The sequence below is a fragment of the Elephas maximus genome, chromosome X, assembly GCF_024166365.1.
Source record: "Elephas maximus indicus isolate mEleMax1 chromosome X, mEleMax1 primary haplotype, whole genome shotgun sequence".
NCBI classification, from domain to species: domain Eukaryota; kingdom Metazoa; phylum Chordata; class Mammalia; order Proboscidea; family Elephantidae; genus Elephas; species Elephas maximus.
Genome location: NC_064846.1, coordinates 24,683,520 through 24,696,921, shown reverse-complemented (window position 1 = coordinate 24,696,921; position 13,402 = coordinate 24,683,520). Strand labels below are relative to the sequence as shown.

The 13,402-nt window shown below is 39.0% G+C and overlaps 1 protein-coding gene across 1 annotated transcript; it reads right to left on the bottom strand.

The window, feature by feature from the left end:
* Nucleotides 1–858: 858 nt before the first annotated feature.
* LOC126069565 (olfactory receptor 1052-like) lies at nucleotides 859–1,782 on the bottom strand. The gene has a single exon (XM_049873042.1). The coding sequence runs from the start codon at nucleotides 1,780–1,782 to the stop codon at nucleotides 859–861; it is 924 nt and encodes a 307-aa protein (XP_049728999.1).
* Nucleotides 1,783–13,402: the final 11,620 nt, after the last annotated feature.

Genomic DNA, 13,402 nt, shown 5'->3' with positions numbered 1-13,402 from the left:
TATAAATTCCGAGGGCTGGCCTGGAACTAATGAATTAGGGTTACACTCACACTTGCATTACTTGTTACAGCTATATTCAGGAATAGCAATGGGCTTGGCCCAGGTCCACTCAGAATTTACATACAAGTAAATCATATCTACAATTCAAGCCTGTAGTACCTGCTAACAAAAGACTCCGTGTCCTTCAAAAAGTTATCTTCAAATTCTACTCTAATTAGTCAAAGAAATCTCTCTTGTTTGGCTGAGAGTCAACCTATTTAATACTTACCCCTATAAATCTCAATAATTTCACATGTGATTTTATGTACATGGACACATTTTACAGCCTCACAGTGGCAGCGGTGGGGCAGTATCTGGAAAACATACATCTAGGAGTCTTCTGAATCCTTATGAGAGTTATGTACCAAACTAAATTCAGCATATGGAGCACCAAGGAGTCCTCAATATAACCTCATGCATGGGACAGCAAAGGAATTTGCATCCCAGTTGCCATCTAGATTCTCTTCTATAACATATTATCAAATAATATTTTCTAACCTTCACGTTATCTTGGAATTATTTTAACTCATGCCTAATAATATCTTACCAACTCACAATTCAGATTGACATTCACATACTCACATACAAAATATTTCCTACCAGACAAATGTTTCAGAAAGAAAATATACATTATTTTTGTCCATATAATATCCCCCTAGTGTGTTTCTATTTACGTAAACAACTACTTCTAAACACTTAGCCAGAGCAATTCAATTGCTCCTAACAAGGCTTCATTTCTGGGGGTGGAAAACATTGTGAATAGAACCATGAGCAAGTCTTTATAGAATATATTACATTTATGAGACACAGAGTTAAAGATTAGGGACTCTGCCTCAATATTTTCCATAGGGCAACTTTTACTTCCTGGTTTCTCAAACTGTAGATGAGAGGATTTAACATAGGGATCACGATAGTATAAAACACTGAGACCACCTGATTTCCAGCCTGGGATTCATGTCGAGAGGGCTGTAAGTAAGTGTACATAGTTGTTCCATAGTACAGGCCAACAGCAGTCAAGTGGGAAGCACAAGTAGAGAAGGCTTTCTGTTTGCCGGAAGCTGAGGGAATTCCCAGGATAGTCATGAGAACAGACATGTAAGAGACAAGGATCACTACAATGGAGGTGACCAGGGTGAATCCTCCACAGCCTGCAACCAAGATCTGGGTGACCCAGGGGTCTGAGCAGGCCAGTGCCAGCAGTGGAGGAATGTCACAGAAGAAGTGGGAAAGAATATGTGGCTGACAGAACAACAGTTGTGTGATGGAAGTTGTCACAGCAACCATGTTAACTAACCCACCAAGGTAGCATCCTGTTACCAAGAGAAGACAACGAACCCTAGGCATGGTCACATGGTAAAGCAGTGGGTGGCAGATGGCAGTGTAGCGGTCATAGGCCATAGTAGCCAAAAGATTGCATTCAGCAGAGGCAAAGACTATGAACAAGCCCATTTGAGTCACACATCCAAGGAAGGAAACAGCCTGCAGTTTAGATAACAAATTTGCCAAAGTCTTTGGGATAGTGATGGAAGAGAAACAGACATCAAGGAAGGACAGATTAGAGAGGAAGAAGTACATTGGAGTGTGGAGGTGAGGGCTGACTCTGATCAGGACCATCAAGCCTAGATTGCCCAACACAGTGACAATATAAACAATAAGGAAGATTCCAAATAGCAGGACCCCAAGCTGAGGGTTGTCTGTCATGCCAAGAAGGATGAAGTCAGTCTCCATGGATAAATTCTCCATTGATACAAGTTTAGTACCATTCTCGACTAGTAAAAAACTCTTCAGACATGCCTGAAGTGAAGAAATAATAGAAAACTGAGTGATATGGGTATAAACAGTCCTACCTAAAGCACATAAATTCTCTACACTCTCCAACCCTTCCTCTCACCTCCATTCTCATTTGAAACACCTTCCCAGCTTCCCAAATAGTATCACCATTTCCCAGTTATAACACTGAGACAGAGAAGATGTAAAGGCTAAGAACAAAAAGGGGAGAAAAAAAAAAGGAAGATAAAGCAAATTCAAAAAGCAAAAGGAGCTCAGATGAGAAAGAGAGTAAAGACCCAGGATGCAGAAGGCACTTGATAATATTTGTTGAAGAAATGACTAAGCGAAGGAAAGAGAAAGCAGGTGTCACTCAGGGATGCTCTTTACTGATACAGGACTGTAGACTCTTAGAAAAATTGGTGGAGTAGAATTCCTTCTCACCCTTCCCCCTTTCCAAAATCAAGCTCAATGGATTATTGAAAATGAGAGGATACTCAGGTAAATATGTCAAATGATTTAATCTTCACAGTTAGCCTCTCCTCTTCAGTATCTGTGTCACATTTCTAGAACAGTGGAAATCACCAGTACTCACACTATCCTTCTTGGTCAATAGAGGGTTTCCCAGAGCCGTATTGTCTCTTCACTGATACATTGGAGCAGAGATCTGAATGCCCTTGAATGACCATAAGAAACTGGGCTCAGGTCTGAAGGCATCAATCACTTGGATCCTGTGAAAGAGTAAAGAAGGACCAAACCCCTCAGGAATCATGCAGCTCCTGGCTGGTCATTACCAACTGATTCCTTTAACCTTGCCTGAGGCAAAGGTAATCTAGCTGCAAAACAAACTGCAAATTTCACAAGGACTTATTGAGCAGATCTGTCTGAGCAAAGGCCCAGGTAACACAATGGTTGGAATCAGGTGGCACTGAGGCTTTAAAAATGCGTAGGTTCTATCCCTCTTTCCTATGATCAGAGGCTAATGCTGGCTTACTGTCTCACACAAATGCCTGGGCCTTGCCCTGGTTGAAATACCACAGAAGGGAAGAAATGGGTCCATGCAGATCCAACTCCATTTATAGGATCCAAACTAATTCAGAGCTCCTATGGATCACTGGATGGCCATCAGCGAGGGTGTCTAGAAGGAATCCCTGGACAAGGAGACCTCTTAGGGCAGCCCCAATCTTAATTAAAAAAAAAGAAAACTTGTGTTTGTTGCAATTCACCAGAAAGCACAGGTTCTTTACTTGGTTTCGTAGTTTAGTAGTTAAGATCTTTGATTCTGGAGCCATATGCGCTTATTTGAGTTCTGACTCAGGAGATTACTGGCTATGTGACTTTAGAACTTTATCTAAGATTTAGCTTACTAATCTATAGAAGAAGGGCACAAATAATACCTACATCATGGGGCAATTATGAAGATTAAATGAAATAATGTAACTAAAGCACTTGGTGGACATTAGGTGCTCACTGAATTCTACTTTCTCCATTCCCTCAGGGCCACTCCCACTTAGGTATTTACCACTTTTTTTGTCCCTCTCTATTGCATCTAATAGGTAGGAGGGATTGTCTGTGTATATTGTTATCATTTCAGGCAGACAGAAATGAACCCTAGAGGTCCTGCCTGAAGCATGATCTCCATGCTCCACCCCCTAACCATCCCTGGGACGCACACACACACACAGTTTGGCCAGAGGAAATGAAAAAAGGGTTTTTCATGTGTAGTAGTCATTAAAAAAAAATTGCCTTCTAAGTCAACCCTGACTCATGGCGACCCCCATGGTAGTCATTTACTCCTTGTTGCTCTATCTAAACTGCTGAGGATAACTCCTGCTACTACTGCTGCTCAGCACAGCAGCAGAGATTGGAGAAAATACTAGACTGAATGGAGGTTATGGAAACAGCACTGCTTTCCGAGACAAAAGGGATGAGTTCTAGTCCTGGCCCTAACTCATACTGTCATTCGGCTGTAGAAAAGTCAGTTAACCTCTTTGAGACCCATATTTCCTTATCTCAAAAATTGATAAAACAGTACCCACTATGCCTCCCTTTTAGGGTTGGCATGAAGATCAAATAAGATAATGAATGTGAAAGCACTCTGTAAACTCTGAAGGGTGATACAATACACATGGAACAGATCCCTATTATTATTCCATCATGGAAGGAGGGAGAGGGAGGAGGAATACGTCAATATGATCGTTTTCTGCTGCCTGCTTCAGCTCCTGCTTACGGAGCTGCACTCTTTGCCCTCCCACTCACCCCCTACACACACATCATCTGCTCTGCCTCTCCACTGTGAAAGTTTCAACCTACGAAAGTTTAAACAAACAGCTCAGGGTTGTTCACGTATCTTGGATCATAAGCAAGACAGGTTTTCAACGTTATTTTCATGTTCTTCAATCTTTTTAAAAAATTTCCTAATTTAGTAGATAACTCTACTGCTTGGCGTAAGCATTCAATAAATATTAATTGAATGAATAAATAACTTTCTACCCGTCCTTAAAACTTGGTGAAATCTTTCATCTCTGAAATAAGCTTGACTTGTTTTTTCTTCTGAAAGTAAATAAATATACACAATTAAGGCTTTATGAAGGAAATTATTTGACACACCCCATCTACACATGCTACTGCATTAATCAGTGTCATGATAGCAATCAGAACTAGTATATTATTATCTCAGCTGATGTGTTTTGGGTATTTTCTTGTTGGAAATAATCAGGCATTCCTTGTATTTGTTGAAGTAACCTTGCATATTTTCAAAAATATATATTCATGTATTTGTCCCTAGAGGCATGTAAATTTACAATAATGGTTCTTTAAAAAAGAAAACATTTGGTTACCCCTTCTTTCAGTTCTTCAGTTATATAGTCCACTGGAAGTCTTCCAAAACTACCATAACATTTAGAATTTAAGTGAAGGTTCATTTATTTACCCATTCAATAAAGTTTTCTTGTGTGTTTAATAAGTGCCAGTCTTCCAAAAGATCATCTATTCCATCCTACCCATTTCAAGATGAAGAAACAGAAGTCCAGAGAGGTTAAGTGACTTGTCTATGGTCTCACAGCGAATTAGTAGCAGAGCTGGTGTTGGAACCCAGATGTCCTGACCTAATTCAGTGTCCTTTCCATAACATCATCTTGCTTTTCCTTATGTTCTGAAATTATTCTGAAGGGGGCTTTTGCCTTTGGTACATTCATTCTTCCAATAACAGATGAAAGGCCATTTTCTGTCACTATATTCGAGCTATGTGATCTTGAGCAAATAAGTTGATCATTCTGGGTCTTAGTTTCTTTGTGTATAAAACGAACTTGCTAGATAAGGTGGTCTGTGAGGATCTTTCCACCTCTAGCTCTAATTTCCCGTGGCTCTGGGATTAAACTGTACACAGACCATTGGTCATTCTCAATATTCAATGGAGGGAAGCTGGAAAGCAAATCTCTGTAGTTCCATGTGTCTATGCTATACAAACCACTCTACCCTTCCCTGTTCTTTCAGGACTCACAGTGTCAGAAATGTCATATTAGTGTTTGGCCTCTGTTCAAGGTACTGAGGACCATTAAGGCAAGATCAGGGGAGGGATGTTTTCCAAATTTCCTAACTACCTTGAGGCAGAAAAAGCTTGGTCAAAGATCTGATCAAAGCACCTAGGCTGTATCACACCCTAGCTGTGTCATACCCTAGCTCTGTGGTCTTGAGCAAGCTGCTCAATTTCTCAGCCATCAATTTCCTTGTGTAAAACGAAAATAGTATTTCCTAACTTGAACGGTTGTTTTGAAGATTAAATAAGAAAAATTTATAAAGTGGTTAACACATATTTAAGTGCTTAATGAATGTTGATTTTTCTTCTTCTTAAAAGTCCATTTTTAATTGTATGATTCCATTTATATGAAATGTCCAAAACAGGCAAATCTATAGATACAAAAAGTAAATTAATGGCTGCCAGAGGTTTGAAGGGTGGTGCAGGAATGGAAAGTGGCTGCTAATGCATATAGGTTTCTTTTTAGGGTGATGAAAATACTCTAAAATTGATTGTGGTGGTGGTTGCACAACTCCGAATATATTAAAAACCATTGAGTAATACACTTTAAATGTGGGGTTTTTTGATATGCGAATTTTATCTCAATAAAGCTGTTACCAAAAAATTATCCTACTGAATACTTGGGCTGGGGTGGGAAAGCCCATTATAGATCGGTCATCCCTGGCTGCATCTAAATCCTTCTACTGACTGACCTACAGTAGAAAGTCCTGGTAAGCACTGGACGAGAACATCCATTTTAAACTACTGTGAAAATTTTAACAATGAGAAAAGAAATATATTCAAAGGATATGATAAAACCATAATTGACTAAATAAAAAAAACACATGAAGAAATGGAAAGAGACACCTTGCTCGTTACTGACAAGTCTAAAATATAAGAAAGATGATACTTTTTAAGTTAATGTATAGATTTAACGCAATATCAATAAAAAATTCTACAAGATATTTTACAGACCATGACATACTTATAGTAAAATTCACTTGGAAGAATAAGCAGACAGAAATACCAAAAGGTATTATTTTAAGTAATGATGGTAGATAGCCTCTCAGATTTTAAACTTTATTACAAAGCCATACATACAACAAGACATTTTGGTATTGGGTTAAAAACAGACTGATCAAGGAAGTAGCATAAATTTTACAGAAAGAGAGCCAAACTCTTGTGAAAGCTTATTTGAGAAGCTAGAACACACACACACACACACACACACACACACACACACACACACTAACGTACAGGGAGCACTAACAAATAAACATTGTTGAGACAACTATGTATCAGTGAGAAAAGAAGAACATTTGGGTATGTACCTCCCACCATATGCTGCAATAATTTCCAGATGGATCAAAAAGTTAAATGTAAAAACCGAAACTGTAAAACTAGAAAAAAACAAAGCAGTATTATTTATTTAGCTGTTGTGGCCATTGAAAAAAATAGAGAATATCAGCAGAGCCAGGATGATGCATTCAAATAAATGTATGACTGAAAATCTTTTTCACAATTTACTATAATAAAATGAAAATAGACAAAGCAACAACCACATGGGAAAATATATGCAATGAGCAGAACTTTTAAAACTCACAAGTCAAAGCATATAAAGAAACAACGAAACATATACGATCAAATGTACGAAGTTCACTTGCTCAGTGGCCAAGGGAGAGGGACAGCATACACAGCAGAGAACACATAGGGATATAATTGCATGATAAAGCATATGTCTTCACCAGTGTTAAGCAAAATACAAATTAAAATGTCAAGTTTTCTCTAGCTTAGTAGGTGTGTGTGTAATACAGACCACTGTGAGGAAACGGTTCACCATGTAAAGTACTGGTGCCAATGTACATTTCTGGAACACACTCTGACTGTCCTTTCCCCAAGTGATTCCATTTGTAGAAATATACCACCTAAGGACATAATGTCAAAGAAATGAAAATAATTTATATAAAAATGTTCATTGCATTGCTGTTTAAATATTCATCTACTATATACGTACATAGATGAATCACCATGTTCTATGCTTAGGGGATTTGAATATGTGTAAGAATCAATCCTTACCCTCAGGGAACCTACAATATAGTGGGGAAGGCAACTATATATAACATATTCTTTCATGGAAATAAAAAAAAAATTGCTGCACGGGCAAAGAGGAACTGATTTCATTCCATGTAAGTGAGGCGGGATGGAGTGGGAGAAGAAAAGTTTCATGGAGGAGATAACATTGAACATGGACCTCGAAAAATGATAGAGTTTGATGCATAATGGGAGTGGTTAAAAGAGGAAAGGGTGTTCCAGAAAGATTCCAAATGCCCAAAGACTGGTGGATGGCTAAACACACTATTGGATGTTAACAGGATGGAAGGCTACGTAATCAAAGAAACAACAAAGAGAAATATATTTGTGAAATAACTTCAAGCCACATAAAACCATAGCTGTACCTGAAAAAGATCAGATGGGCACTCGGAGTGTTGGAGATCCACAATGTTTGTTTCAATAAATCTACTCAAGTTCATAATTTTAATAAAAAGTCAACCACAGTATATAAATGTGTGTTAAGTCAAACCAACAAACATTTTCTCTGATCCTTCTCTGGGATTAAACTCTGAGAGTCAGCATGGCTGTGGGCATTGGGTTCCTGCAATGTTTCAGGAAAGAGTTGCTTGAAGTTACTGGAGAGAAATGGATTCTGTCCTTCCTTCACTTTCACATCTATGAACACAAGCCATCTGCTTGATGTGCTGCCCCTCCCCTTCCACCTCTCTCCCCCTCATACCATGGCCCTCTAAATTCTCTTCTATTTCAACAAAGTAATCACAATACCTAGTCTCCAAAATCCCTGAGTAATGGGCCAGGAGTTAGGAGGACTCAGAACATCTGTCTTGTTTTACTAAGTCTACTGACAGGAAAAAAAGAAAAGCACCTGGGATTGGGAACCTTCGTTTATGTAAGCTTGAAATTCATCAGCTCTGATTTCTGCCAGCTACATTCTTGCCCAAATTTATTGTGTATTCCCTCTACAGACATAAAATAGAAATGTGAACAGCAATTTAGGTACTCATAGAAAAACTTATTCTCTCTGCCTGAAGCTTTTCAAGTTCTAGGTCCCAGGCAGATACTCCAAATAGATCAGCCAAAATAGGTGGCTCTTAGTGAATGGGCCCACCCTGTTGTTCTTTCCCCTCCATCCCAAAGGCTGGGATTTCAACGAAATGTAAAAGACCACTATACTCACCCACAATATCTTGTAATTTTTTTTCAAGGAGACCTTCAACATTTCTCCCACCTCTTCCAATGGTTTCTTCTGGAAGGACTGAGGCTTTTAGCTTCTTGGACTTCTCTGTATATAAATGGCCACTCATGGGCCAACAGTGAGGTGTTTACCACAAATAAAGCAAGTCATATAATATAGATTCATTCTCCCCTGAGGAAATCTAAAGTTAATTGAAAGGCTAATGTATAAATAGGTTCATTTCCCTTAATTATATCTTGTGTTTATATAAAATGTTTAAAAAAAACTTTTTTCAAACTAATTTTTTACCCAAATCCCACTCACATCTATTACTACACTTTTTAGTGTTCTAACACCGCTGTGAGATCAGTAGGGTAGTGATAGTACACAGTTATACATCTGACCTGATTAGGATCTTTGGGCCCCCTAATTAGAAGGAGTGATGGGCAGATTGTCCAAGGAAATGACCCTGGCCTCAGCTCTGCCACTAATTATCTATATGAGCTTTGACTAATAACTTCCCCTCTCGGAGCCTCAGTTTCCTCAGCTATAAAATGGGAGATTGGATTGGATGATTTGCAAAGTGGTTTTTTTTTCAATTCTAAGATTCAAAAATCTAAATCCGGAGACATCTTTCAGAAGCAGCCCACCTATGTCCAAGAGGTAGTATTATCAAGTAGAAAAGAGTATTGGCTTTGTAGTAAAACAAACATGGGTCATCTTGGATTTGGCACTAACTATTGGATTTGGCACTACCCTGGTGGCATAGTGGTTAAGGGTTATGGCTACTAACTAAAAGTTTGTCAGTTGGAATCCATGAGGAGCTCCTTGGAAACCCTATGAGACAGCTCTACTCTGTCCTGTAGGGTCGCTATGAGTCAGAATCGACTTGACGGCAATGGGTTTGGTTTTTTTTGAGGGGGAGGGGGTTAGCGGTGTTATTTTGGCCAAGTTGCCCTCTCTGAGCCTTATCTTTCTCATCTTTAAAATGGGAATAGTAATACTTACCTCATACCGTTATCGTGATGATGAAATAAGAAAACATAGTTAAAGCACATGGCACATACTATGCTCTCAATAAATGGAAGCCACCATTAGATGTTACAGGGACAAACACACTATAACTTTCTCTCCAGATCATACTTGTACATTACCAATTTATAAATATTATGCCTTTCTAGAGTGCAGGAAACCCTGGTGGCATAGTGGTTAAGTGCTACGGCTGCAAACCAAAGGGTCAGCAGTTCAAATCCGCCAGGCTCTCCTTGGAAACTCTATGGGGCAGTTCTACTCTGTCCTATAGGGTAGCTATGAGTCGGAATCGACTCGATGGCACTGGGTTTGGTTTTTTTGTTTTTTCTAGAGTGCAAAATAAACACAGATCTTCTCCGCTTTCTCAGTCAGATAATAGATAAGCAAGAATATAATTACTAGATCAACATTCTAATTTTACCTATATGGAAACTGAAGCCACCGGGCAAATGACAGAGCTGAGTCTAGACCCTGGGCATCTTATCCCTAGCTCAGCAGATTTTAAACACCCAACTGATACTCTTTAGACTAGGCTGTGTTGTTATCAAAAGGTTGTGGGGTCAAACAAAAATAAAGATTAATGATTTTTACTTACTCTATTGCTTAGCTAAATCTATGCAAGAAGAGTAAAAAATAGAATATTGGCATTCTGAGTAACTGAGGCTAAAACATTTTTTTCCTAAATTTTAAGGTGAAATAGCCAAATGACAACATTTGAGCAGTTGAAGAAGAAACATGGTAAATTAATGTCAATATTTGCCTCCCCCGTATATTTTTGTCCCCCTCCAGTCACTTTGATCATCTCAGCAAAGGCTACCACCATCCATCTAGTCAGAAACCTAGGATGTCAGTTGTTGTTATAGCAACCCTATGTACACTAGAATGAAACACTGCCCGGTCTTGCCCCACCCTCACAATCCTTATGCTTGAGCCCATTGTTGCAGCCACTGTGTCAATCCATCTCCTTTAGGATCTTCCTCTTTTTCGCTGACACTTCACTTTACCAAGCACGATATCCTTCACCAGGGACTCGTGCCTCCTGAGAACATGTCTAAAGTATGTGAGACAAAGTCTCACCATCCTCCCTTCTAAGGAGCATTCTGGCTGTACTTCTTCCAAGACAGACTTGTTTGTTCTTCGATAGTCCATGGTATATTCAATATTCTTCACCAACACCGTAATTCAAAGGCATCAATTCTTCTTCGATCTTCCTTTTTTATTGTCCAGCTTTCATATACATATGAGGCGATTGAAAATATGATGGCTTGGGGCTGGTGCACTTTAGTCTTCAAAGTGACATCTTTGTTTTTTAACAGTTTAAAAAGGTCTTATGCAGCCAATTTGCCCAATGCAATAAATGTTTTATTTCCTGACTTCTGCTTCTAAGGGCATTGATTGTGGATCCAACTAAAATGAAATCCTTGACAACTTCAGTCTTTTCTCCATTTATCATGATGTTGCTTATTGGTCCAGATGTGAGATTTGTGTCTTCTTTATGTTGAGGTGTTATCCATGCTGAAGGTTGTAGTCTTGGATCTTCATCTGTAAGTGCTTTAATCCTCTTTGCTTTCAGCAAACAAGTTTGTGTCATCTGCACATCTCAGACTGTTAATGAGTCTTCCACCAACCCTGATGCCACATTCTTCTTCATATGGTCCAGCTTCTCGGATTATTTGCACAGCATACATATTGAATATGTATGCTGTGCAAATAATGTATGTATGTAATGTATGTATGTATGATGAAAGGATGCAACCCCAACACATACCTTTCTTGATTTTAAGTCACGCAATATCCCGATGCTCTGTTCAAACAACGCCTCTTGGTCTATGTACAGGTTCCACATGAGCACATCTAGTCGAAAACCTAGGAGTAATCCCTAATATCCCAATACCTCCTTCTTTTTCACCTCCTCACTTATCCAAAGGCAACCAAGTCCTTCTAACTCTAGGTCCTAAATTTCTTTTGATTCTGTTCAATTTTTCTACCCCCATTAAGTTTGCACTATTATTAGGTCTAGAAACCCTGGAGGTGTAGTCGTTAAGTACTATGGCTGCTAACCAAGAGGTCGGCAGTTCAAATCCACCAGGCACTCCTTGGAAACTATATGGGACAGTTCTACTCTCTCCTATAGGGTCTCTATGAGTCGGAATCGGCTCAACAGCAGTAGGTTTGGTTTTTCTTTTTTTAAAATTAGGTCTCCTCTCTTGTACAACTTTTTGTTTTTCCTTGAGTCATTAATTACCTTTTCTTCTCATTAAAAAATTATACGCAAATTGTTTCATGACATTGGTTGCAATCCCTGCAATGTGTCAGCACTCTCACCCTTTCCACCCTGAGTTCCCAGTTTCCGTGCATCCAGTGTTCCTGTCCCTGCCTGCCTGCTCATCTTTGCTTTTGGGCAAGTGTTGCCCATTTGGCCTCATATACTTGATTGATCTAAGAAACATGCCCCTCACATGTGTTATTGTTGGTATTATAGGCCTGTCTAAGCTGTGGCTGAAAGGTAAACTTCGGGAATGGCTTCAGTTCTGAGTTAGCAGGGTATCCAGGGCCCATAGTCTTACGGGTTCCTCCAGTTTCTGTGTGACCAGTAAGTCTGGTCTTTTTTCCATGAATTTGAATTTTGTTCCACATTTTTCTCCCCCTCTGTCTGGGACCTTTTATGGTGATTACCGTTAGAGCGGCTGGTGGTGGTAGCCGGGCACCATCCAGTTCTTCTGGGCTTCAGCTGGTGGTCCATTAGTACTTTGGACTAATATTTTCCTTGTGTCTTTGGTTTTCTTCATTCTCCTTTACTCCAGACAGGATAGGACCAACAGATGTATCTTAGATGGATGCTCACAAGCTTTTAAGACCCCAGATGCTACTCACCAAACTAGGATGTAGAACATTTTCTCTAAGAACTATTGAACTAGGTGTTCCCCAGGATCATGGTCCTCAGCCCTCAGCCCCAGTAACTTGGTCCCTCAAAATGTTTTGTGTGTCTAGGAAGCTTCTATGACTGCCCCCTTTGTGTTCTAATATCTATCTATCTATATATATACATACATACATGGTGTACATACAAATATGTAAGCATATCCACCTATATATGTAGGTGGGTATACACTTATACTCCCTCCTTCTCCTATTCATCATATGTATCTGCCTATTTTTTTTTTTATGTATCTGCTTGTAAGTTATTATTTCTTTTTACTGCTGTTGTAGGGTTATGTATGCTATAGTATTTACTGTGGTTGCCTCTTTTTTTTTCTTGTATTCCTCTAAATGCTTTCCTTTGCCTTGGCCATCAAACATTTAAATATGCACAATTATTAGGTCTCTTTTCTTGTACAACTTTTTGTTTTTCCCTGAGTCACTAGTTATCTTTTTTTTTACTTAAATTGCTGTGGATCTATTTTTATCTTTCCCACAAACACTATCAGTTTTGTTATGACTACAAGTATCATTTTTTTCCAAATAATAATATGCCAGGTTAATTTTTTCAACAAATAGTTACTGACTGTCTGTTATATCCTAGGCACTTAGGATGTGCAATGAACAAGACAAATAATGTCCCTATACTCATTAAATTGAATGCTCATTGAATTATGGTGTTGGTGAAGAATATGGAAATATACCATGGACTGTTTTTTTTTTTTTTGTTAGAAGAACAAACAAGTCTGTCTTGGAAGAAGTACAGCCAGAATGCTCCTTAGAAGTTAGGATGTCGAGACTTCATCTCACTTACTTTGGACATGTTATTTGACGGGAGCAGTCTGCAGAGAAGGACATCAAGCTTGGTAGAGGGTCAACAA

Coding starts and splice junctions, on each gene's coding strand:
- LOC126069565 (XM_049873042.1), bottom strand. CDS start 1,782: ATGGAGAATTTATCCATGGAGACTGACTTCATCCTTCTTGGCATGACA.